The following is a 22,808-nucleotide window of genomic DNA, read 5'->3' on the forward strand; positions in this document are numbered from 1 at the left end:
CTCATGCACATCTGATAGGGACTGTCACATCTGCGCACAACAACGTAAGGAAACAAGCCATCCCAAGCCACTCATGGCGGTTCTACCTTGGAATTTCTTGGCATTCGGGCGCCCTGCGGTAAACAAGCGTGCCCAGCTTGATCATCATTATGCCCAGACAAGGTATCGCATACATGCTCAAACGTTGTAAAACCTTGGGCCTGCTCAATGTTTGATTCCGTGTGAAACAGGGCAGGAGTTTATATATATAGTCGGCAGGCGCATCAAATCGTGTTTGCACTTGAAAAAAAACGGAGGAAAGTTCCGGGTGATCATGAAGGTATGAGTAAGTACTGACGAGTCGCGGTAGTTCGGCAGCGCCGAGGGCTATGTTCAAAGTTGTGCTTAGTAATTTAAACGCAGACGCGCTCCTATTCGTGCCTTTTTTGTGTAAATACGTACTATCATCGCAATGACTAGGACAACCGAGTCAAAGAATGGCGAGCAGAAGGAAAGGAAGAAACCTGGCAGAGTACCTACGTCTTGTGCAGAGTGCAGAAGGTAAGTTTTAGATGATTTCGTTCAGTTCAGACGACATATTTGACGAAACCGTTTGTGATCCATCGCTCTCGTCCTTTGTTGGATCAGACTCAAACTTCGCTGTGATCGCAAGGTATGTGGTTATGTTCTTTATAATCCACTAGAGCCTTGCTGAATTAGTTGTTGTGTAGGTTCCATGCGAGACCTGCGTAAAACGTGGTTGTGCCGGAATATGTCCTAGTGGTTTGCTCTTTCCGTGATTTATAAGATTTTGCAAGCCTCAAACGTATTCAGGATCATTGACAGCAGGAAAGGGCAATCGGTATGTGGCCCTTCGGTTTCCTCTCTCACCGTCCTGACACATGCACAGCCTTGTTCTCGCGAACACAGAGGAGTTACACAACAAAATTGAAGTCATGTCAGTGCGCATACGTGAACTTGAGGAAACGCTTCGCCAAATGCACTCTGAAGCATCTGATCTACCGCACCCGCTGCTGTCAGACACCATTACAGCCATTTCAAATGACAGTCCGGAATCCAGCTCAAGCAGCGACTTTCCAGAACGACGGCCCCAATCTTCGAACAAGGCTGATGCTGATTCTGTCATAGATGCATTTGGTGACGTTCATTGAAGTTTGTTGTTGATGCACGTAGCTAAGTTTGGTTCTAGGCACGCTCACCATTGGCACTCGTGGAGAAACTATTTTTATGGGCGGCACTGCCCGTTCAGAAGTAGGTCCTATATTCAGAAGTTATGAATATCTGCTGAACATCCTGGCAGTATCTCATTCAGGTGCGGTTCGTTGTGACCGCTTTGCAACATTTGTGTGACGCTTTCTTTTAGCCGCCTCTGAAACAACAACCAAAGCCTCCTTTTTCTGAAACATTTCCCCGACTTTCGAAACAGATCCTCGATGCTTGGTTGCCTGGTTCTGACAGTGTCCCGTTTGATAATGGCCTTTGGAAACCTGTTTATTCATATCTGCCTCCATTATCGGAGGCGGTCCGCCTTAGCGAGATTTACCTTGAATGGGGTAAAGTCTTGTACGTTCATGTACTCGTGACAGAAAGATGTCTAACAACTTCCAGGTGGACTCCCCTGACACGATCGGAGCTTTTCGATAATATACTTGGAAGTGTTTATCGTGCAAAGTATGCTTCTTCTGCTTCTTTGTTGTCGTGCTCCTGAGCAGGTTTTCCCAACAGTTGTTACGAGGGAATACCTGGACCTCATGATCTCTCGCTCCTGTTCAGCATATTCGCTCTTGCTACCCTCTTTGATTTTGAAAAGCCATCATATGCCGTGGAGGCACAGGAGTATCATATTCTGTCACACGTGGCGATGCACTTTACTTCCCCCTGCATGGAAACGAGTGTCCATACTCTCATTGCACTGGTCTGTTTCTACTCTACGCGAGAAATTAGTGTGAAGATGCTGAAAATTCACATTAGCTGCATATTGTGCAGTACCTGGAAATGAGTGACCTAGAGATGGATTCAAGCAGGTCATACTTGTTCATCGGATTAGCTGTAAAACTTGGCTATAGGGTTCGTTCATCCACCTCACATATCACAAGTCTCTTATCCATTTCCCTAGATCGGCGTCCGTGCGTCTTCTGTGCTACCCGTTCGGTTTATCTGGGACTGATGGCATTCTCAAGATCTTTCCAGTGCCAGGTGGAAGCTCAGCGATGCTGTTGCTCAAAAACGTAGTTCCGTCTTTTGGCAAATGTTCATGTTGGACACCTGGATTGTGCGCCACCAAAATAGGGTTGTGACTTCTCGCTCATGTTGTGTATTTTAGAGCTTCTACGCCGGCCGCCCACCGAACGTCTCTCCCGATTGGATCGACACTCCGTACCCAAATGATGATTTTGCGGTAGTTAACGATAAAGGGGAAAAAGAGATGAGTGGTATGTATTCCTCATTATTGTACTCCACCATCCTCACATCTCCTTAGGGCACATGTGGTCGTGGCAATTTTCGCGGCTCCTGCACCACGTCATGGTCACTGCATTTGGAGCTAAAACACCCACCTACAGCACCATTCTCGAACTCGATCGAAAGATTCGCGATTTCCCTGTCCCACCTCATCTACAGCCCCGCTGTGATGGAAACGGAACTCTCCCAAATGCCGCTATCCTCACGCAAGTCCAGATGTCCATTCTACTTACAAATAAAGAAACTAGTGGGCGCACATTACATCTATATTGATCAGTTCATGAAACTTATTTGCGACGTGTTTAGCGTTGTTAAATATCCATCGACGATACTTTACACAAGCTTTGGAGGACCAGCCCAGTGACCTCCTGAAGCATAAGTATGGCCCCTCGGTCATGGCGATGTATCGCTCTGCGTGGCGAGTGATAGAAGGTCACTCGCATGCAGTTAGGAGGATTCCCCAAGCGATTGAGCGGTTGGGTCTTTTCTGGTCACACGCTTTGTCCGCCGCTGTGAGTAGCCCTGTTCAACTCGATACTTGAAGTGCGTGACGATGTATATCATAGATCGTCATGTGCATGATCGTCAACCGTGCTCCTCAATCAAACATAGCGTCTTCTTCATTGCGCGAGCTGGATGTTGTCTACGATGTGTTTCAAAAGTCAGCGCCAACCTCAAAACCTGCCGCTGTGCTCCTCGTAAGCATCCTCTCCATGCATTCCATGCAGACCTCTCATTATGTGTCCAGGACTCAATAACAAAAATCTGGAAAAAAGGCCACGACGCTGTCGATCGCCCTCTTTATGACGATCAGTCCAGCTTATCCCGCGCCGAGCTCGATCGCCTTGGCGGCGGCAAAACCCATCTGATATCCAAGACGAGCCCTCGATCCAGCGCCTCGCCACCGTCTGCCCATTCCTCACCATCAGAAGCCGAATCAAGCGGCTCGTCCCAGCCGAGCAGACAATTCACATGGGATGGACAGGGCGTCGGGTTCGATATACACCCGCGCATCATGCAAGACATGCGCGTCTTTGACAAGTTTGAGCCATCACCATTCACTGCGGGCGGCTCTTTTGACTCGTCTGAGTCTTTCTTCCAGGCGATGAGTGACGTGCAGTTTAGCGGGTCGAGTGTGTATGGGGCGGAGATTTATAGTGGACAGCCGCAGGTGCTGAATACGTTTCATCCGGCGCACCCGTATGGCGTGTCGAATGGGATACAGGAGGCGCCGGTGCTGGATGCGGCGTGGCAGAGCTTTGTGGAGCAGCTGGGATTTTGAGGGCTTTGTGACTCGATAATTTATTACGATAACCTCTACTCTATCCGTTTACTGACTTCAATGATCTCCCCAGTATACTAGTACAAGGACTCCCCTTCGGTCGACTCCATGTCAATACATTGTGTTTACAGTAGCAAGACTCTCCTTCGGTCGGTTGTATACAACAATATACAGTAGCAACTCAGGAAATACAATGTCTTGTCCTTCGTTCGCCTCTGCGAATAGACACAACGTGTCTCTTTGCGTTCTGACCCTCAATAGTGACGTGTACAACTGACCGTGAGCAAAGGAATCCGTTCGAAGGTCGAGCATGGTTCGTGCCAGCGTCAAGCCTTGACAACCATTAGATGTAGTTGCATACGCGAGTCGCAAAGGAAACTGTCTTCGATCCACCGTCCGCGACGAACGGTTTGGATGAATCGCAAATTTAATGCGGGGAATGCAGTGGCTTTCGAAAGTATTGATGAGTTGGACTTCAATAAATCAACGATGCAGAGCAACTATCCGCACGCGCGCGTTTCTGACCAAGGCTTTTTCCACCGAAAGGCTTCGTTGAATGGCGCAAATGCAGTTCTGTTAGAGATCCAGGCGATGAGCAGATACTCCGGGATGGGTCAACATTGCAAGGTAGTCAGGTATGTGTTCTGGTACACACAATGGTGCGTGATCGGCCTCTATGATGGGACCGATAGTTGTCCGCGCATCCAATAGATAGATTCCGTCTTCCGCAGCAGCAGTGTTAGCGCCAAATGTGACTACATTTACACGAATATCTTCAATTTCTGGAGTGGCAATGAATCCGTTTTGAAGACCAACAACGCCGTGGAAAGAAGCAAAAGTCGCCATAGTACTGAGCGCTCAGCAAAGAGCGGCAAAAAAAGGAGACGCTGAGCATGAGCGCGCCACAACACAGCATTACGCAGAAAACGGAAAGAGCCGTGAAGAAGAGACAGAACGCAACAACACAGCATGACGTGGTAGACGCCATCTCGTGCTTATATATGTTAGATGTCGATATTTGTGTAGGGTTTTAGGTATTACTTCGTGGGGCCATGTATATCTTTCGGATTTACCAACAAATCCGCGATTCTGCAAGTTGGCTGAGGCTAGCGAGGTGTGAAAATCAGACTCTGGGGCTATTTTACGTTAATTCTATGTAGACTCTAAGGTAGACTAGTGACCAGCCCACCAGTCTAACTCTAAGGGCGCATTGTGAATATACTGTGTGAATTCGAAATTTACCGTACACTATTCACGGCGTTCCTGGTGAGATCTCCGAGTCCGACAGACTCGTGGCACAATCATGCATCACAATTCACTCTACTGGTCCAACACTCGTTGTGCCTTCGGCACAGGAAGCATCTGTTTGGCTGTGCGCTGGTAGTGTGGGCACACAGCAGCCTCTGCAAGTACTTTATGGCGAGCACCTACTGCCAGTCCTTCAACTGCATTCCACAACCATCCACCGAGCTTTCCATAGCAAAATAGATTGAACCATCCGTCCGTTCATCCGATCTTCATCACGCTTCGCACTCTCCATTAATCAACAGCTGGATCGTTCTGCAACCTAAGTCTTGTCACAACTTACAAGCTTTGATTCAAATCTTCGTACGTTGTCCCTCCAGATAACTATCGTTTCTAACCAGACCCTTGAACCTAGGTAGTACTTTCAGTTAGTTCATTGCATCTCGCATATTACAACCTTCGTGAATGAGTGACGACCAGTGTCAGTACTTCCATCTCCTATCTCTCGCAAGCTTTCTGACCTCTTTGACAGTTCTTGAAGGAATTTGGGTGAAGCTGTCCGAGGTCGCTGTCAAGGGTGCTCAATATAACTCCAGTGAGCGTTATCCCCACCCGAAATGTTTGCAAGGGACTCGGGTGGATCTCCTCAAATACATCCACGGATTCCTGGACGACACAGAGAAGAATCAGCTCGTTTGGCTGCATGGCACGGCTGGCGTCGGAAAGTCTGCCGTTGCGTTTACAGTAGCTGACAAGATGAGAGATCTAAAAGTAATTGAAGACACGAATGTTGAAAAGCGGCTAGCGGGAACATTCTTTTTTTCGCGCAAGCACACGAAACGCTGCAGGACTGGATATTTCTTTGCGAACGCTTGTCTATCAGCTTACCACCAATTTTCCAAGCATCCGGAAGGATGTGAGCAGAATTATTCGTGACAATCCCGCTCTACTAGATCCAAATACGCCTCTCTGCGACCAGATGGAGGCTTTCTTTCTTCGACCTCTGCGGAAACTTCAATCCAGATTGTTCGGGTGTCCGCCTTTGTCGTTTGTCATTGATGCCCTTGATGAATGCATATCGGAACCCGAACTCACTGATCTCGTCCTTTCCCTTTCACGGGCTCTTCGCGAGCCTGGTCTACCCGTGACCCACATTCTGCTCACAAGTCGCTCGGAATCGTACATTAGCGAAGTCTTTCAGAACGACGAGGTGCGTCAATTGGTGCGCGAGATACCCGTGAGAACTTCTGGGGAAGGCATCATTTCGTTGGACGGCGCAGACGTTGACAACGATATCTGTACTTTCTTGCGGCATTCTTTCGAACAGCTGGGAAGACGCCATCCCGATTTCCCTCAGCCATCGGGGGTTGACCTTGCGAAGCTGGCGAGCCGAGCGGGCAGACGTTTCATCGTGGCGTCTACGATGATGAAGTTCATTATCGACGATGAAGACAGTGATCCCCATGATCGGTTACAATTGATGCTTGAGCTGACGAGCAAGCTGCTACCAGGAACGGAGGTGTACAAGTTATACGATTGTATCCTCTCCACGTGTGCCGACCCCAAGCGGGCATACCTGCACTTGTCCATTATCGCCGCCCTCGCAGACCCTCTTCCCATCTCGCAAGTCTCGTCACTTCTTGGTCCTGGTCTGGGCAGAGATGTGCAGACAACGCTGATACAGCTACGGTCTGTCATAGATATTCCTACCGACGCCAGTCTCCCTGTGAATATCTATCACTCATCCGTTCGCGACTACGTTTCCGACCCCTCAAACTGCAACCTCCCTCAAGTACGTGAACGTGATATGCCATCACCTCACTCACTACTCGCTGATTCTTCTCTTCGCTTAATGATGAAAGAGATTCCAGAAAGCACGGCCCTGTTGGATGCTCTCTTAGAATTGAAGAAGGAGAGCCAAGCCGTGCAACCTGAGGACCCTAAAAACTTGAGAGGCTCATTAGCATTCCTCGTTCAGCCACCTGAGCCACTATCAGTCCTTATCGGTATACTATGGCTTCGGGGAGATCGCACGTCAGATTTCCAATTTTGGCTGGGGACCAAGGATGGGAGTGCCTGGCTTGGGACCGAGGATGGGAGTGCCTGGCTTGGGACCGAGGACGGGGATGCCTGGCTGGGAACAATAGACGGGAGGTCCTGGCTGAGGACCGAGGACGGGAGGTCCTGGCTGGGGACGGGAGATCCTGGCTGAGGACCGAGGACGGGAGGTCCTGGCTGGGGACTAAGGACAGGAATGCCTGGCTGGGGACTAAGGATGGGAGTGCCTGGCTTGGGACCGAGGATGGGAGTGCCTGGCTGGGAACCAAGGACGGGAATGCCTGGCTGGGGACCAAGGACGGGAGGTCCTGGCTGAGGACCGAGGACGAGAGGTCCTGGCTGGGGACTCATGCAGGGGAAGACGGGTTGTCCACCCAGGAAGGAGAAAAGTGGCAGAAGACCCAGGGAGGACGAGACTGGCTACAGAGCGAGACTAGATTAGATTGTAAGGACAGCTTGCCAGAATTGAGTGAGTCAGACCCATCATACTTTTCAGGCTCTTCATGCTCTTCATACTTGTCAGAGATCCGGGAAGTGCCAGATGACCTACCGCAAACCCAGGAGGGGCACAACGGGCTACGGGCTCGGAGAGGACGAGACTGGCTGCAGACCCAGGGAGTAGGATACTGGCTGTGGACCCGGGGAGGACGCGCCTGGCTGCAGACCCAGGGAGTGGGATACTGGCTGTGGACCCGGGGAGGATGCGCCTGGCTGCAGACCCAGGGAGGATACGACTGGCTGCAGACCCAGGGAGGATACGACTGGCAGGGAGGACGCGACTGGCTGCAGACCCAGGGAGGATACGACTGGCTGCAGATCCAGGGAGGATACGATTGGCTGCAGACCCAGGGAGGATGGACTGGCTGCAGACCCAGGGAGGATACGACTGGCTGCAGACCCAGGGAGGGTACGACTGGCTGCAGACCCAGGGAAGATGCGACTGGCAGGGAGGACGCGACTGGCTGCAGACCCAGGGAGGATACGACTGGCTGCAGACCCGGGGAGGATGCGACTGGCTGCAGACCCAGGGAGGACGCGACTGGCTGCAGACCTGGGGAGGATGCGACTGGCTGCAGACCTGGGGAGGATGCGACTGGCTGCAGACCCAGGGAGCACATGACTGGCTGCAGACCCAGGGAGCACATGACTGGCTGCAGACCCAGGGAGGATACGACTGGCTGCAGACCCAGGGAGGATGCGACTGGCTGCAGACCTGGGGAGGATGCGACTGGCAGGGAGGACGCGACTGGCTGCAGACCCAGGGAGCACATGACTGGCTGCAGACCCAGGGAGGATACGACTGGCTGCAGACCCAGGGAGCACACGGCTGGCTGCAGACCCAGGCAGCAGACGATTGGCTACAAACCCAGGGAGGACGACACTGGTTGCAGACACCCCATGGCCAAGCGTGGAAATCCACTCCCGCGGCGTCTTTCTGGGTGACTATGGAAGAATTCTCGAGTACGTTGGAAGCAATCAGCAATTATATCGTCATTCCAGAAGTGCCTTTACCGCTAGCCTTCCAAGTTATCCAGCAGTTTAAAACCTTGCCCGATTTCTTGCTGTTGCCGGCGTTGATGGCGCTAAGCTACCAGCATCATTCTGCTTCTGCATTATCAATATATCGTCTACCACACAGAGACATCATCCATGCTATGAACGCCTTCACGACTTTCACACACAAAGCGCAGCGAAAAAGTCGCTTATCTTCCGCCGCTCTCAAGTATGCCTGTCAAAACTGGACTATCCATCTTTTGTATGCTCCAAATCCACGGGATGACACGCTCAACCGTACATTCCATGCTTTCTGGCATTGTCACCTCCTTTCCTGGCTCGAACGGCAGTGGTATTTGAAGGGTCTACGGTCTTGTCTTGATATTTTATCCGAAGGGCAGAAACTTGCAAACCTTGTTCCAGGTTCGGTCTTTTCTTCCATTCATGAAACCCCTTGTAATTCTCTCTCATTCTCAGTTTTAACCCGTCAACGTGCAACCCAGTGAAGGGCGGCAACGTAAGCTTCGGTACTTGTGTCCATCAACCAAGAGTTCTCACCAGCCAGCTTCTTGAGTAGTGACACCAGCTGGGGTTTTGAGGGGTCTGCGACTCGGTAACTTATTACGATAACCTCTGCTCTATCCATTTACTGACTTCAATCATCTCTCCACTATACTAGTATGTAGAATTTATGTAGTGTTTTAATGTTCCTACTACTTTCAGGTAGTACTTCGTGGGGTTATGTATATTACTATCTTCCAGATTTACCAACAAATCCGCAGATTCTGCAAGTTGGACCTAAGGCGGAGTGCGTGCTCGCGTTGTAGCAACTTTGCCAGATAAGGAAGTTGACATCGCAAGGCAAATTTAACTCTTGTGACTCGTGAGAGGTTCCGATTATGGTCCACCCGGGGGTGCAGGCCAGCGCTCCGAAGAACTCCTTCCCTACTACCGGCGCGTCGCGTTCGCACTGAGGGGGGGTGAGCTAACAATCTATACCTGTATCCTATCATCTACGATGGGTCATTCAGCAAGCCAACGAGAAGGGTCCGACTCAAGCTCTACATGCGAAAATTTTGCAAGTCTGCTTTTGCAAATTATGTTCTCTGGAATCCAGCTGAATTCTCTCGTTTGATGCACATCAAGATGGAGTCCAATACTGAGTCTTCGCACAGCGAAAGAAGATCGCAAAGCTTATAGCAATGTTATACCATCAGTAAAACCCTCCCGTGTTAACTACTATTAGACTTTAGTTACCACCAGTTCGTGCACACCACATCTCGTGCAGTCACACAAATGTAACGGAAAGTCACGGTATCGTCACACTGGCCGGTTTCAAAGTCCGTTCAGCGCTAGACATTAAGGAAGATATACTGTATATACGAAGTGTACTGCTATGTATTTTCGAGCCACGTCGCAAAGAGTTCTGAATCTATCTAACCCGTCGGAGACGTTGCAATGCTGTGTTTATATGAATCAGTAGAGTTGACAACTGGAATTCGATCCAGAACTAACCCTCCGATGCCTTCAGTATGTCGGTATTCAGTATTAATGGGGCCATCAGCCAAAACAAATGATGGAGGAATGGAATCGCCAGCTGCTGAAACACATTCAATTATTGTGACCAGCTCTAAATTATCACTGTGAATACAATAGCGTTCTCGATTGTTTTTCGAGAAGATAAATTTTGAATTGTCTCCCTTTCGGCCACCTCCCATCTGACACCCCTTCTCATCAACATTCCAGTTGTGTTCTGGTAGAATTCCTTCCAACTCATCGTCCAAGGCCTTGCGCATATCAAAATACTCCGTGATTGTTGCCTTGTTGAAATTTTGTGCGCGTTTTGGATCCAGGCCTCGGGGTTTCGCAACAAGGATATCCGCATGACGGGAAAGGAAGCGGCGGACCCAATTCTTGCCTGGGTAAGCTTTCACCATCTCGAATATTTGAGCACGGAGTTTGCGGGGATGGAGAGGGGTGGCTGAATCTGAGTTATGGTGGCACCAGTCCACCAGTACCTTTTCTTGGGATTCATTGAGCAATGATTTCCGAGTGCCACGATTGCCTGAAGCACGATCTCGTACAGTCTGTGGGGGCACCTAAAGGAAAATTGAGTTAGCATTCGAATTACTGAGGGAGTGCTTACCTTGTGAGCTATAGCAGCACTTCGGAAACTGCTATAAACACCAGTCAAGGTATCGTGGATGGCAGCTTGAATGCGAACCTCTTTGGTAGGATCTCTGGGACCTTCCCGCATCCCACCAACTCGAGTGCGCGCCATACTACCCACCCATGTACGCGTTCAGATGTGTCGCGACGCGTTGCCACACGTATCTCTTTTGTTTCTTGTTGGATTGCATCCGTTAAAGCTCGTAGGGTGTTTTTATGATTTATGATTGCATATGCATGTATGAGTTTGAATATTTGTAGTAGAAAAGCGTTGTTTTAAACGATGCACGAGATGTGGGGATGCACGAACTAGTGGTAACTAATAGTAGTGTTACTTTGACCTAAGCTTTCCTGTCGTGAGATACGGGCCTCAGGATGTTTGTTATGTTACTTCCAGCATGTAATGCATTATGTAATGACTTTGTGAGAGCCATCTAAATGTTTTTTCACAGTTCCGTACACATGAGTTTCAAAATAATGACGTACTAGTAGTTAGTATATATACAACATATGGATGACTAGTACCCACACCGTCGTAAAGTACTTACTTACAACTTCCCTGGCAGGCATCGGAGTCATTTTCAAGTTCGCCATGGCTCTCATCCCGCTGGATACTGCTTTCCTTGTTTCATCAGTGCTGGTAGGCATTTTATACGGTGGGTATCGCAATGAGTTTGCCCGTCCCATACCCACTAAAGTAGCATTCTTCAGGCTTTTCGGTCTTTATGTTCGTAGGTACCATCTGGACATTCACCTACAAACATCGCACACGGGACGTCAATCGCCCAATGGCTGCGGTTGCCACCCTGTTATTCTTACTAAGTACCGCGGTTAGTTTCTTGCTTCTTTCATCCGATTCCATCTGCTGAAGTCTCACAAGGACATGGTCCTAGTTATCATTCAAGTAGAAGATGGACTGGTGAAATATCGCGATGCGTACCCAGGCGGGCCAGAAACATTCTTCGCAAACTTTCGACAAGAAACGTTTATAGCCAAGAATGTGATATACACATTGCAAACTCTTCTTGGCGACGGGGTGGTGGTAGGTTCATTTTTCATCTGCCAATGTGAAACCCTTGTGGCTTATAGAACTCGCCTTTCTGGCAAAAGATTTATCGATGTTATGCCCTTTGGCAATCTGTCTGGGTTATCATCCTACCATGCATACTGTGGTGCGGTATCGCAGGTTAGTTTACAATATCAGGAAGTTGTGCGCTTTGACATTGTCTCGAAGCCTTTGGTATTTGTTGGGTCTATGCACCGAGGAGTATCCCCCCAGGCCCACTCGATCAGACTGTCTTCGCTAGCGACTTTGGGATTTGGATCACAGCATTCCTTACCTTTACGCTCGCAACTTATTTGTTCAGTTCAGGTAAGCAAACCCCTGCATATGTGCTATGTTGAGGCCCCACACCGATCTAAATGTTTCCAGGATTAGTGGTATATCACATTTGGACGGTCGAACGCAAGGTTTCTGCAGTTTATGTTGCGAAACCCAAAATGCCTATATTGCGGGTGCTTATCGATGCCGCTAGCTTGTACTCTGCGGCGCTCTGCCCCTTCATCATAATATACTATGCCTACTCGTCTGCTGTGTTCTATGTTATGGGAGACATGGTATTTACGCTGCTAATAACTTGCCTATTATCGAAAATACTGATACTCTATCAACTAGCTTATTCCGATCATCTCAATTGTCTTCTACACGGTGTTTATTCGCATCGCAATCAATAAACACACCCAGGATGGAGAGACCAGTGAGACAGGACGAATAACCACGTTACAATTTTGTATACAATCTTTGCAGAGTAGATCCGAGCAGAATGATTTGTCCTCCTGGCCAACAGCCCAGAAATAGCGACATATACACCGCTATTATTATCTAGCCTGGTATGAATCCCATCTGTGCTGCAATCCTCCCATTTATTTACGGCTTTCAAACCGTGGTTACCTCACTGAGCTCAGGAAGCGCGGACACGATGATTTACTTGACCTTGCAGTGCGGTCATGAATGTCTGATACGAGTAATTCACATGATTATCACGTCTACGCGTTGCTGATGTACCGTGAGGGTGGATGGGGCACAGCAGCTTCACGGCGCAGAATTAGGGAATACTCTGCTGCGAAAGTAATGAAAGAGGTCCCGTAAAGGAGTTGTCGAGCATGCTGTGAAAAGGTAGCAGCAAGTGGGTACGATGGAATGAGAGTGGATTGGAGCTCAAGCCGAGCATAGAACCTGCGACTCGGAGTAGTGATGGAAGGACGAAGAAGCGTTTTCCGTGTCATTGTGTAGATCTCATTCTTATGCTTCAAACTTGCGCAGAATATCGAAGAATCATACCAATTATATTATAAGTATCCTCAAGCTCTGCGACTTCTGATCGCTGCAATGACTGGTCGTCGGACAATATTCCATTCTCCAATATCTTCACCATGCATCAGGACTTCAGGATCGATATCATGTTGCGAGGCTGATGCATTCAAGGCTATAGAGTTGACGGAGGAGACAGAGAAGAGGAAAAAAAAGAGAGTTCCCATGAACATAGATGCGTACACCACAAGACGATATATGCGTCGAGATGACTGGATACAAGGGACTGAAAAAAGACGGAACTCACCCAAATCTACGCGCCCAGGCAAAAGTAACTGAGCAAAATTGCGAAGGATGAGACGCACGGAGGATTGCGAAGTCGGGCAAGAGGACTCAGACAACTACCATCTTTTTATTTGGTGACCTAGTGGAAACTAGTGACCGGGAAACGGACATCATATATCACCTAAAAAGGATTTGGAATCATCCGGCCTGTGTACCAACGACTGCATAGGATGTTGCTGGAAATTTCTCCGTTCTGTTTCAGTGACACTCCTACAGACAGTCGAGAGGTAATGTTGTCTGTTTTGATTGGTCGCAATGCGAATAAATACCATGTAGAAGGCAATCGAGACAATCGGGACGGTCTAGTTGATCGACAATCAGTGATTTGAGATGACAAATTTCAACAGCGGAATTACCAGGTCTCCCGTCACATATATTCCATCGTTCCAGAGGGAAAAACAAATTATTGAGGAGCCAAGCGCCGCAGAGTACAAAACGGCAGCATCTATAAGTATGCGCAATATAGGTACTTTGCGCTTTGTAGTGCGGATTGCGGAGACTTTGCGTTCGTTCATCCAGACGCGATACGCCAGTAATCCTGGAATATTCGTCCACACGGACACCGTTGGACGAATGTGTACTATTAATATTGGGATGCCGGGTGACCAGGCGAGTCGCACTGTAGAGCCAGGCAGACCCACGGGAGACCAGGCTAGCGCTGAGAGACTCGGAGAGACCCAGGGAGTATGACGGTCATCTCGTCAAATTGCAACTGTGTATTTTTGAAGGGCCAGTCTACACTAAGGGAGGCTTCGACGACGCAGATGATAAAGCGCGATGGCAAGTCATCTTTTCTCGACACCTAATTATTTAAATAATTATGTAATAAATTCAAGCTTCTCGGCTGCAATGCATTTGACAAAGTTCAATCTTTTACCTTCAAGTTTGAATGATGTTTCGAGCTGTTCAGACAGTACATAGATTCGATGACAACGGCGAGATCTCTGCCGGCTATTAATATCAAACACTATACTCGGGGGCCGTTTCTTTCATACCTTCTCCAAGTTGAGTCTAGTCACTTCGATGAAGAGTCGTTACCCTACTACTTGGCAAGTACCATATATCAAGCACGAAGCTACTCCACCAATTGTTTCGTTGGATCTGAGCACGTATAGGTGGTAACACTTCAAGTCAAAGCTGTACGTTCAGATAACAGCTTTAGTGATTCCACCAAAGGACTAGAAGCGCTGAATATAAATAGTACCCGCCTCCATCTGACGAATGCTGAATTAGGATCTTCCCGGCAGATGATCATCACGCCAGTTTAAGTTCTGCTAGAATTATGATATACACGAGACTGGACACGGGACTGGCGAATTTGCCAGCCCCTCGTACATCGCCAAGGTATCATCTTTGCCATGACTTCTGGCATCCCGCTGGAGAGCGCTGCGATAATGTCATTAGTGCTGGAAAGCATGTTATACGGTGAGTATTTCAATGATTTCTTCTGTCCCGCACCCATCAAGATATCACTGTTCAGGCTTTTCTGTTCTAATGTTTATTGGCACCATCTGGGCACTGACCTACAAACGCCACATACGGGACGTCAATCGCCCAAACACTACTGTCGCCGTCCTGCTGTTCGCACTGAGCACTGCGGTTAGCTTCTTACCTTGTAGATCTCATGTCACACGCTGAGGTCCTCCAAGCACATGGTCATAGATATCATTCGGACTGAAGAAGGACTGATACAATACAGCGGGTCAGAGGTGTCCTTCGCAGAGAACTCCCAAAATATCTTTGTGATCAACAACACAATAGTCGTTTTGCAAGCTCTACTTGGCGATGGGGTGGTGGTGGGTTCAATTGTATATTCAACATTTTGAAATTGATGTTGAAGGGATTTTGGATAAAGATTTATCGTTGTTACGTCGTTTGGCAAACCGTCTGGGTTATCATCCTACCAAGCATGCTGTGGTGCAGTGTCACAGGTTAGGTTTCAAATACACGCAGCAAGTCGCATGCTCTGATGTCGTCTCGAAGTGACCGGCATGTACTCAATCTACAGCGTTTCGAACACAACTAGCACTGTCGGAAACGTCTTCAGCAAGGTGACTCAACAATGGATCTCGGCATTTTCTGGTTTGACGATTGCGACTAATTTGTTGGGTTCAGGTAAGCGTGCTTCTACCTGTACCTGGTGTCATGTCCTCATACCAACCTAACTTTGTTCAGGATTACTGGCGTACCGCATCTGGAAAATTGAACGCAATGTTACTAACAGTCACACTACGAAGACCACCACAACGAGTATACTACGCGTGGTCATGGATGCTGCTATTTTATACTCCATAGCGCTCCTCTGCACATTAATCCTCATGGTCTGCTCGAACAATGGATCGCTTGTTATGATAGACATGGTGATTCCACCGATAACATATATCATTGAAAAGTACTGACCTTCGATCAACTAGCTCACACCGATCATCTCCATTACTTTCTACATGGTGATTATTCGAATCGCAATGGGTAGAAAAAATCACAGTCATATTTTGACTGTCGGCGGAAGGTCGACCAGCGAGACGGATCGAGGAGATCATCCTCTGAAGCCTTTGCAGGTACATATATCTCAATTTACGCACATTGACGACACCTCGGTGTACAGAAATGGGAGTCAGGACAGACCATCGACAGGCAAGGAGGCGTTTGTGGAAGGGGCATCTTGCACCGTGTAGTCGGATGAACAATAATGACTTCATATGAACATTGTATTTTTGATAGTACCAGACGATATCTTGAATAACTCACAATTTGTATCTATGCCGTGTCAGCAATCAATCATTTGCTTCGTTTGATGTGGAGAACAGAACTTGAGTCTCTACAAACTCAACTTACTGTCGGAAATAAAAGTAATTGAAATAAGATTAGATGCGATAGGAATGCAGATGCCATTAGTAGCTAGTATAGTGCGCAGGCGTTGCTCTATAGTTACTGCCCGTAAAATCGGTCTATAAGCAGAAACACAGCTAGCTACTTCTTTGCTCTCTGGTATTGGTCCTGATCTACCTTGCTGTGGATGGCTGTCGTGATTTAGCATTTGATGAAGGGGCGGAAGGAACATAGTCCCTATCGCGTGTCGAGTCGTGTATGCCATCGTGGAATAGTTCAAATAAGCATGTGGGACAAGAAATGCAAATTATCTATGCGGTGCTGTCAGTTTTCGTACATCAATGGGGCTGTTGACCAGTAGTATTTGATTTGTACACATAAAAGGAAATGCACGAAACTATTTGGCTAAAACCTGCAGCCAGCCTTCTGACACGGAGCTCTAGCATGGTTTCGAATCCGTGCAGAAAAGTCCAGGATGAACCATGAAGCTTTGAAGGCGGGCGTGCCATTGCGGCTTCACGCTACGCAGCCCAGTAGAGTGTAATCAAAGATGTTAACAAGCAGTAAAAGGGAGTGTTGAAATAAGACGCGTGCTGTGAAAAGGGAACAGTAAGCAGGCACGACAAAAATGGGAGCTCGAGTCGATCAGTAAAAATTGCGAATCACGGGATGATGGCAGTACGAATGAGACACAAGAAGTTGTGTCAGTGCGTTCTACATTCGTTCTTGTGCTGCGAACTTGCTTGGAATATGACACAAGCATCATACACCGAGGCTGTAAGTTTCCTCAAGCTCTGTGACTTCTGATTGCTGCAATGACTTGTCAGACAACATTTCATCAGTTCTCCAAGATATGCATCATGCATCGGGAACCTGTCAATGGCAGTGATTCAGGATCAATGTCATGTTTCAGACTGACATATCCAGGGCTATGATTGATGGAGGGGACGGAGAACAGGAGAAAAGAGAATTTCGTGTCCATGAACATAGCCTACTAGTACATGCGCACGCCACAAGACATTTACGTCGAGATGGATATAAGCGACCAATACCGTGTGACAAACACGGAACACACCCAAATACACGTACAGACAAAAGTGCCCAAGTAGAATTGCGGGGGACGACTCGACGCGCGGAACATGAGGCGAGGACGGGTGAAAGAACTCGGACGACTGCTATCCTTGCAAGGACATATACTGCGCGTCTTACCACCTTTTCTTTTGACGCCCTTCCTTGAGACTGCATTGCACAGCATGTTTCTATTCTTTTCCGGCTCGTCGACGAAATTCCTGTATTGAAGCGCCAGCCAGCCTTTTGTACTTGGTAGCAACACACGCCATCACTTCAAGTTGTCAGCATTACCGTAGAGCATATACTCAGTTTTGGCACGTCTTGGCTCACCTCATTCCATCGGGTGCATGGTTGTAGATAACAAATTCTTGTCTCAGCTTGTCGGTGTGTCGAATGATGTTTTCATCACTCACGGCTAGCAGATGTCTCTGAATTTTGCTTGACCCCATTCAGGCCATCAAAACATGTCTGCCCACCGTCCAGACCTCAGTGCTCCACATGTCCGCAAGCACATGTCACTCGATTACTACCATCACGGCTAATACCAGCCGATATCGGGCATTCCTCCCTCAAGTCTGTCTAGAATCAGCGGATAAACGCGACATCACGAATAGTGGGTTTGACTTATTGTCGTTGTTTCAGAGCTTGGCTCATGTTTTCATGATCAAAGTTGTCGTTTTCGCCTTGCCACCCCTTTCGAAGTTTGTCCCAGCAGCGTTGTCTCGTCAGGAACGAGGACTCTCCACTTCGATATGCTATGCATGGTTTATCAGTTGACATATCTGTTCGCGCGGGGCAAATATTACCCTCTAAGCTCTTTGACCTGCGATTTTGCATAACCAATAATCATGGTACAAGGGCCGAGCTGCCGGCCGTATTGTTCAGTTTCCCACTGCTGAACCTCTTTTTCCTCTCGGCAGATCTCAGCATTCATCAGCTCCTCTCTGACGTCCAGTCCAAATGGATGACACCTCGACAAGCCTATGGCGCCACCCACAATTCTTCTATGACTCCCGATACCAGTTTCTGGTGGATAATCAATCCTCCCTGCATTCTGAATAAACCGCAAAGGTGACATCGAATTTCCAGTTCGATCTCCAAATCAGCACTGCGCCAAATGAGAAGTACCTGTTGTCTTCTCGTAGACTCGTACCCAGAAGGATAATGGTGAATTCTGTAGGCTCGCCATAGAAGTTTTATCTCTCAATCGCCGATTGGTACGTCTGTGGACTAGATACATACTATGATACATGAATCTTGCTAGCTTATGAATGCATGACCCCCGAGCTGGTCTGTTCATGACCTTGTCGGATTTCACACGTGAGAATGAGTCGGTCGGCGCGTCCGACCTTCCGTCCCTGCCAGTGTATGTGCGAGGTTGTAGCCACTGAATCACTCACACTTCAAACGAAAGACTGCGGCTGCCATGAAAACTTTGAAAATAATCATCTTGGCACTGACGTTGATGATATCTCAAACCAGGAACACAAAAGCGCCTCCTGCTCAATATCTGCACGAATTTTGAAGGGCGCAACCACGTCTCTGAGGAATTAGGTTTCGGTTCGTGCTCTCATGAATCAGTGGCAACATTTCAATTTCACTCAGTCTGCTTTTCAGCGCATTATTCAATCGGACGACTATAAATTCAGGCTCGTTGCTAGGTATAAATTTGACAAGCAATCAAAAAATCAAATGGTACACTCGATATTGCAGCAAAGAGATTATGGTTACGTGGAGCTAGCAGGATTGATGTCAGCAACTGCGTGGATGGATGTTAAAGACTGAGAACTCACGCATCTCGGCAACTCGACCAGCATGCATGTGGCTCAAATCAAGCTCAGGACATCCTCTGGGTATCACTAATGAAGTGCAAGGAGTATAAAATACCCGTCGGGAAGCGGGAGGTACCCAGAAAAGGAGCCGATGATTGGGTCCCATTATCCATCCATCAGCCTGCAGCAAGAAAGGGGTTGAATTGGAATCATGATGAGAGCTACTCTCGAGTAGCTCAGCGGGGTTGCACGGCGAGTGTTCCAGGCTAGATGAGAAGGAAATGAAGTGATGGTTCCGGGTATTGGGCAACATGGTAGTATGCTCCTGTATGCGAGGGGTAGTGCAACTTGCATCCAGGGAGAATGAGGATGGATTTGCTTCGGTATACTTCTGACATGCCTGTCCAAATGCTGCATCCCACAGCCGCATTGTTTTATCCTCCGAACCAGACACAATGCGAGTGCCATCCAATGAGAACGAGACTGACCAAACCCCATCAGTGTGCCCCTGCAAGGGCTCACCCAATAGCTGTCTCCTCGATGCATCCCACAGCCGCACAGTCTTATCCCAAGAACCAGACGCAATGCGAGTACCATCAGGTGAGACCAGATTTGATGCACATGGAAGAAATCTGATCATCTTCCGTTCTTGTCCAAGCTTAAGTGCTTTAGTGGTAGGGATATCATGATTCCGAGTCCTAGAGCCTAGAGGTGAGTCGATACTCTTCAATCAAATAAGTTCCTCCTTGCTCAGTCATCAATCCGTCATGGTTCCATGGTTGCGTAGCACACACCATCACTTCAAGTTAGCTTTCAAGTCTGTCAAGTTGTGAGCATACCCAACCTCGACGTGTCCTGGCCCACCCCATTCCATCGGGCACATGGTGATGGACAACAGAATCGATGTATTTGCTCTGCACCGTGCTGGGTCGAGCTGGAAGCCATGTCGGTTGTATTCGCAAGACACTGCACTAGCAGTTTAACAAGTATGTCAGTTGGTTATTGGGATGTGGATATGGACTCGGATATGTTCGAGTGAATGGACATTGAGTGAGATTCGAGTCGAACTCGTTCGAGAGACGATGTGCTCTCCCTGAAAGGTAAGCTAATTGCAATAACGTCAGTTTGTCAGTGCAGAATACTCAAATGTGGTGTTCGAGTTACCCTAAAAATGCCAGCAAAGATGAGTCATGAAGAGCGATCACAATTCATCTGAGCATGGGCGTGTCCTGCTGCCTTTTCTTTTGACGCCCTTTCTCAAGACTGCGTTGCACAGCATGCCCGCATCCCTCTTAGCCTTGGGCTCGTCGAAGAGATTCCTGTATTGAAGCGCCGGTCAGCCTTTTGTACTTGTAGTGAGCTACAAAAAGTACTGACGCCGATAAGTCGGCGCTGAGCACTTCGATGTTCAAGAGGAAGTATCCGAGTCGTTTGCACTCTGAGTGATCACCATCCACAAACTAAGCCATCAGCAAACAAAATACCTTACATGCTGTAAAAATACACTATGCATACAAGTAGATTCTAATTAGTAAGGTGTCCTGCAATGGAGTCGTCATAGTGCGGTTCGAAAAGTCGATCTAAAAGCAGAAACACAACCGGCTGCTTCCATGCACTCCAGTATTGGTCTGCCCAGCTGTGGTCGGCTGTCGCGAATCCGGATTAGGCGAAGGAGGAGGAGAAACATGATCTTCATAAGGGATCCATTCATCGTCTTTGCGTGGAGCGTCTGCTGCAGCGTTCCGCTGTAAATTGATGTATGAGTACTGGAAAGTGAGAAAAACGGGCTGCACGTACCTCTTTACCCTGCGCAAGTGGAACGTCTACCATAGCTGGTGATGCATGGTCTGTCTGAAGGGGCCACCAGGATGACAGGCGGTGTAGGCAGGATTTGAAGAGTGTGGAAGCAGAGACAGAGGATTGAGTGGTTGGTGGCCGAAACTAAAAAATGTCAGTCGAATATGTGATGGTGGCAGTCCCCACTCACATTCTCGTGCGGATTTACATATGGACAAGGCAAGGGCGCTGTAGCAGGGAACTGTAAGGGGACCGTCGAGTCAACTGTGAGGAAAACATGTAGGAGAAACATACGTCCAGGTGATTACGAGGCTCATTGATGCGAATGGGACGAAATGTGTCCGTCCGAGAAGAAGAAATGAGTTTGCGTAGGAAACTGAGGAAAACGGGTTGTGGGGGGTCAATTGTAACTGTTAGCGGGCGGGAGGCAGGAGATATGACCGGTATTGCTGGTTTACGGCGCATAGCATGACGTGTTGCGTCAGACTGTGATAAAGAATGGAGTGGTGTGGATGAGTAAAAGAGCGGGACCACGTACCTTGAGTAGCTTAGTGAGGCGTGAAGATTCAGGTCCACTTGTCTGCAAGAGATTTCAGCGCCCGAGCGATGTCGATGAATGAGTGAATACATACCTCTTTTGTAAGATCGATGCTTGCGAGGATGTTGATTGGAATGTCGCATATGTGGATCTTGGGTTCGTGAAACGTCGTGTAAGCCAGATGGTGTGAGTCGCCGGGTGAGAGTGCAAGGGAGTAGGGAACTTGGACGTCGAACGAAGGCGAGGAGCTGGCGGGACTCAAAGGACCAGAGCTTGATGGTATTGTCGAAGGAAGCACTGGCGAGAAGAACACTGTCAAATGAGAGTGCTAGACCACAGATGACGCTGGTGTGCCCTTTGAAGGGATCTCCGACAGTCTCGAGCGTCGACGCGTCAAACTCATAGATTGACATGGACCTGGGGTGAAATGTGGCTACAATTGATTTGTCTTTTGTTGTCCAAAATATCGGCGGAGCTACCCCCGAAATTTCAGCAGTAGTGTTTTCTGTAGTGACATCCAATTTCTGTGCTGGGACATTCCACACCTGGAGGCACTTCCCCAAATTTGACATCACCGCCAGTTTTCTAGAGTCTTCCGAGATTCGAAGTGCGCCCACAAAATTACCACTTGATTTGAATGGACCAGCCACGAGTTTGCCTGTGTCCAAGCTCCATATCCGCGCTGTCCCATCGTATGACCCACCCGCTAGCAGTGTGCTGTCCGTGGAGATATCAATGCAGCTGATCCAATGTTCATCCTGAAATATTCTCACGATCCCTGTCTCAACCTCATAGACTTTGAGCACCCGACCAACTGCAGTGACAACCCATCGACCATCCCTTGATACACCCATTGCACTTATACCTTCCTCGCAAACCTCCCGAGCCTCCTCAATCTCTTTACCCTCTTTCAGGTCCCATCGCCGAATAGTTTTATCGTGTGATCCGCTGACCATTTGCTTGCTGTCAGGACAATAGGAGATGCATAAGACGTCTTTGAACTCGTGACGATCACCATTGGAAAAGGTAGAAATATGTGGTTCATGTCCTTCCAAGGTCATCACTGGTGTAAGAATCAATTTGTTTGCTGCCACACAGGGCCGTTTCGAGCTAGAAGCCATGATAGTTTGTATCCGTCACACGTTGGCAAGTATGACGATTATCTGGATATGTTCGGTGAGTCGTCCTCGTATGCTCCAGGACTGACGTATCCAAGTCTCGAGAGCCACTGCACTTACCTTGGTTAGGCCAGATTATCGTCAGTTCATTAACGCAGGATCCTCAGGTAGGGTATTCACGTTACCAGAATGCTAGCGAGGACGAGGGATGATACCCTGATTGATAGGCGCGCTTAATATCGTAACCTCCGTTATATCACCCATTCTTCATGGCTGTGTGTTGTACAGCATGTTCTTTTTTTATCCTTCCTATCAAACC

General features: G+C 48.3%; 4 protein-coding genes across 4 annotated transcripts; 3 read left to right on the top strand and 1 right to left on the bottom strand.

The window, feature by feature from the left end:
- Positions 1-451: 451 nt before the first annotated feature.
- Positions 452-3,742, top strand: DFJ58DRAFT_719530 (uncharacterized protein; the record flags this gene model as incomplete). The annotated part of the gene is made up of 14 exons (XM_041384646.1): positions 452-511; positions 711-762; positions 814-841; positions 890-1,137; positions 1,190-1,251; positions 1,364-1,563; positions 1,609-1,671; positions 2,025-2,071; positions 2,181-2,272; positions 2,324-2,432; positions 2,480-2,707; positions 2,767-2,972; positions 3,027-3,158; positions 3,209-3,742. The coding sequence occupies 14 exons, from the start codon at positions 452-454 to the stop codon at positions 3,740-3,742; spliced, it is 2,061 nt and encodes a 686-aa protein (XP_041235701.1).
- A 7,399-nt stretch (positions 3,743-11,141) lies between these two features.
- DFJ58DRAFT_242761 (uncharacterized protein) lies at positions 11,142-12,629 on the top strand. The gene is made up of 7 exons (XM_041379420.1): positions 11,142-11,364; positions 11,420-11,538; positions 11,589-11,750; positions 11,819-11,894; positions 11,943-12,080; positions 12,141-12,325; positions 12,384-12,629. The coding sequence occupies exons 1-7, from the start codon at positions 11,223-11,225 to the stop codon at positions 12,564-12,566; spliced, it is 1,005 nt and encodes a 334-aa protein (XP_041235702.1). The 5' UTR covers positions 11,142-11,222; the 3' UTR covers positions 12,567-12,629.
- Positions 12,630-13,373: 744 nt separating this feature from the next.
- Positions 13,374-14,135, bottom strand: DFJ58DRAFT_823474 (uncharacterized protein). Its single transcript, XM_041392118.1, has 2 exons — positions 13,721-14,135; positions 13,374-13,666 (listed from the first exon to the last, which is right to left on the bottom strand). The coding sequence occupies exons 1-2, from the start codon at positions 13,877-13,879 to the stop codon at positions 13,475-13,477; spliced, it is 351 nt and encodes a 116-aa protein (XP_041235703.1). The 5' UTR covers positions 13,880-14,135; the 3' UTR covers positions 13,374-13,474.
- A 587-nt stretch (positions 14,136-14,722) lies between these two features.
- DFJ58DRAFT_750415 (uncharacterized protein) lies at positions 14,723-16,133 on the top strand (the record flags this gene model as incomplete). The annotated part of the gene is made up of 7 exons (XM_041387740.1): positions 14,723-14,789; positions 14,845-14,963; positions 15,014-15,160; positions 15,220-15,295; positions 15,348-15,479; positions 15,540-15,724; positions 15,779-16,133. The coding sequence occupies 7 exons, from the start codon at positions 14,723-14,725 to the stop codon at positions 16,037-16,039; spliced, it is 987 nt and encodes a 328-aa protein (XP_041235704.1). The 3' UTR covers positions 16,040-16,133.
- Between the last annotated feature and the right edge of the window lie 6,675 nt (positions 16,134-22,808).

This window comes from Suillus subalutaceus (assembly GCF_016647625.1).
Source record: "Suillus subalutaceus strain FC151 chromosome Unknown DFJ58scaffold_271, whole genome shotgun sequence".
Taxonomy (NCBI): Eukaryota; Fungi; Basidiomycota; class Agaricomycetes; order Boletales; family Suillaceae; genus Suillus; species Suillus subalutaceus.

What these genes read in the sequence shown, in the direction of transcription:
- DFJ58DRAFT_242761 (XM_041379420.1), top strand. Translation starts at nt 11,223, where the DNA reads ATGACTAGTACCCACACCGTCGTAAAGTACTTACTTACAACTTCCCTG. An exon ending in GCTGGTAGGCATTTTATACG is followed by an intron (nt 11,365 to 11,419) that starts GTGGGTATCGCA and finishes AGCATTCTTCAG; the next exon opens with GCTTTTCGGTCTTTATGTTC. An exon ending in TATTCTTACTAAGTACCGCG is followed by an intron (nt 11,539 to 11,588) that starts GTTAGTTTCTTG and finishes AAGTCTCACAAG; the next exon opens with GACATGGTCCTAGTTATCAT.
- DFJ58DRAFT_823474 (XM_041392118.1), bottom strand. Translation starts at nt 13,879, where the DNA reads ATGAACGAACGCAAAGTCTCCGCAATCCGCACTACAAAGCGCAAAGTA. An exon ending in TATATGTGACGGGAGACCTG is followed by an intron (nt 13,667 to 13,720) that starts GTAATTCCGCTG and finishes TCGATCAACTAG; the next exon opens with ACCGTCCCGATTGTCTCGAT.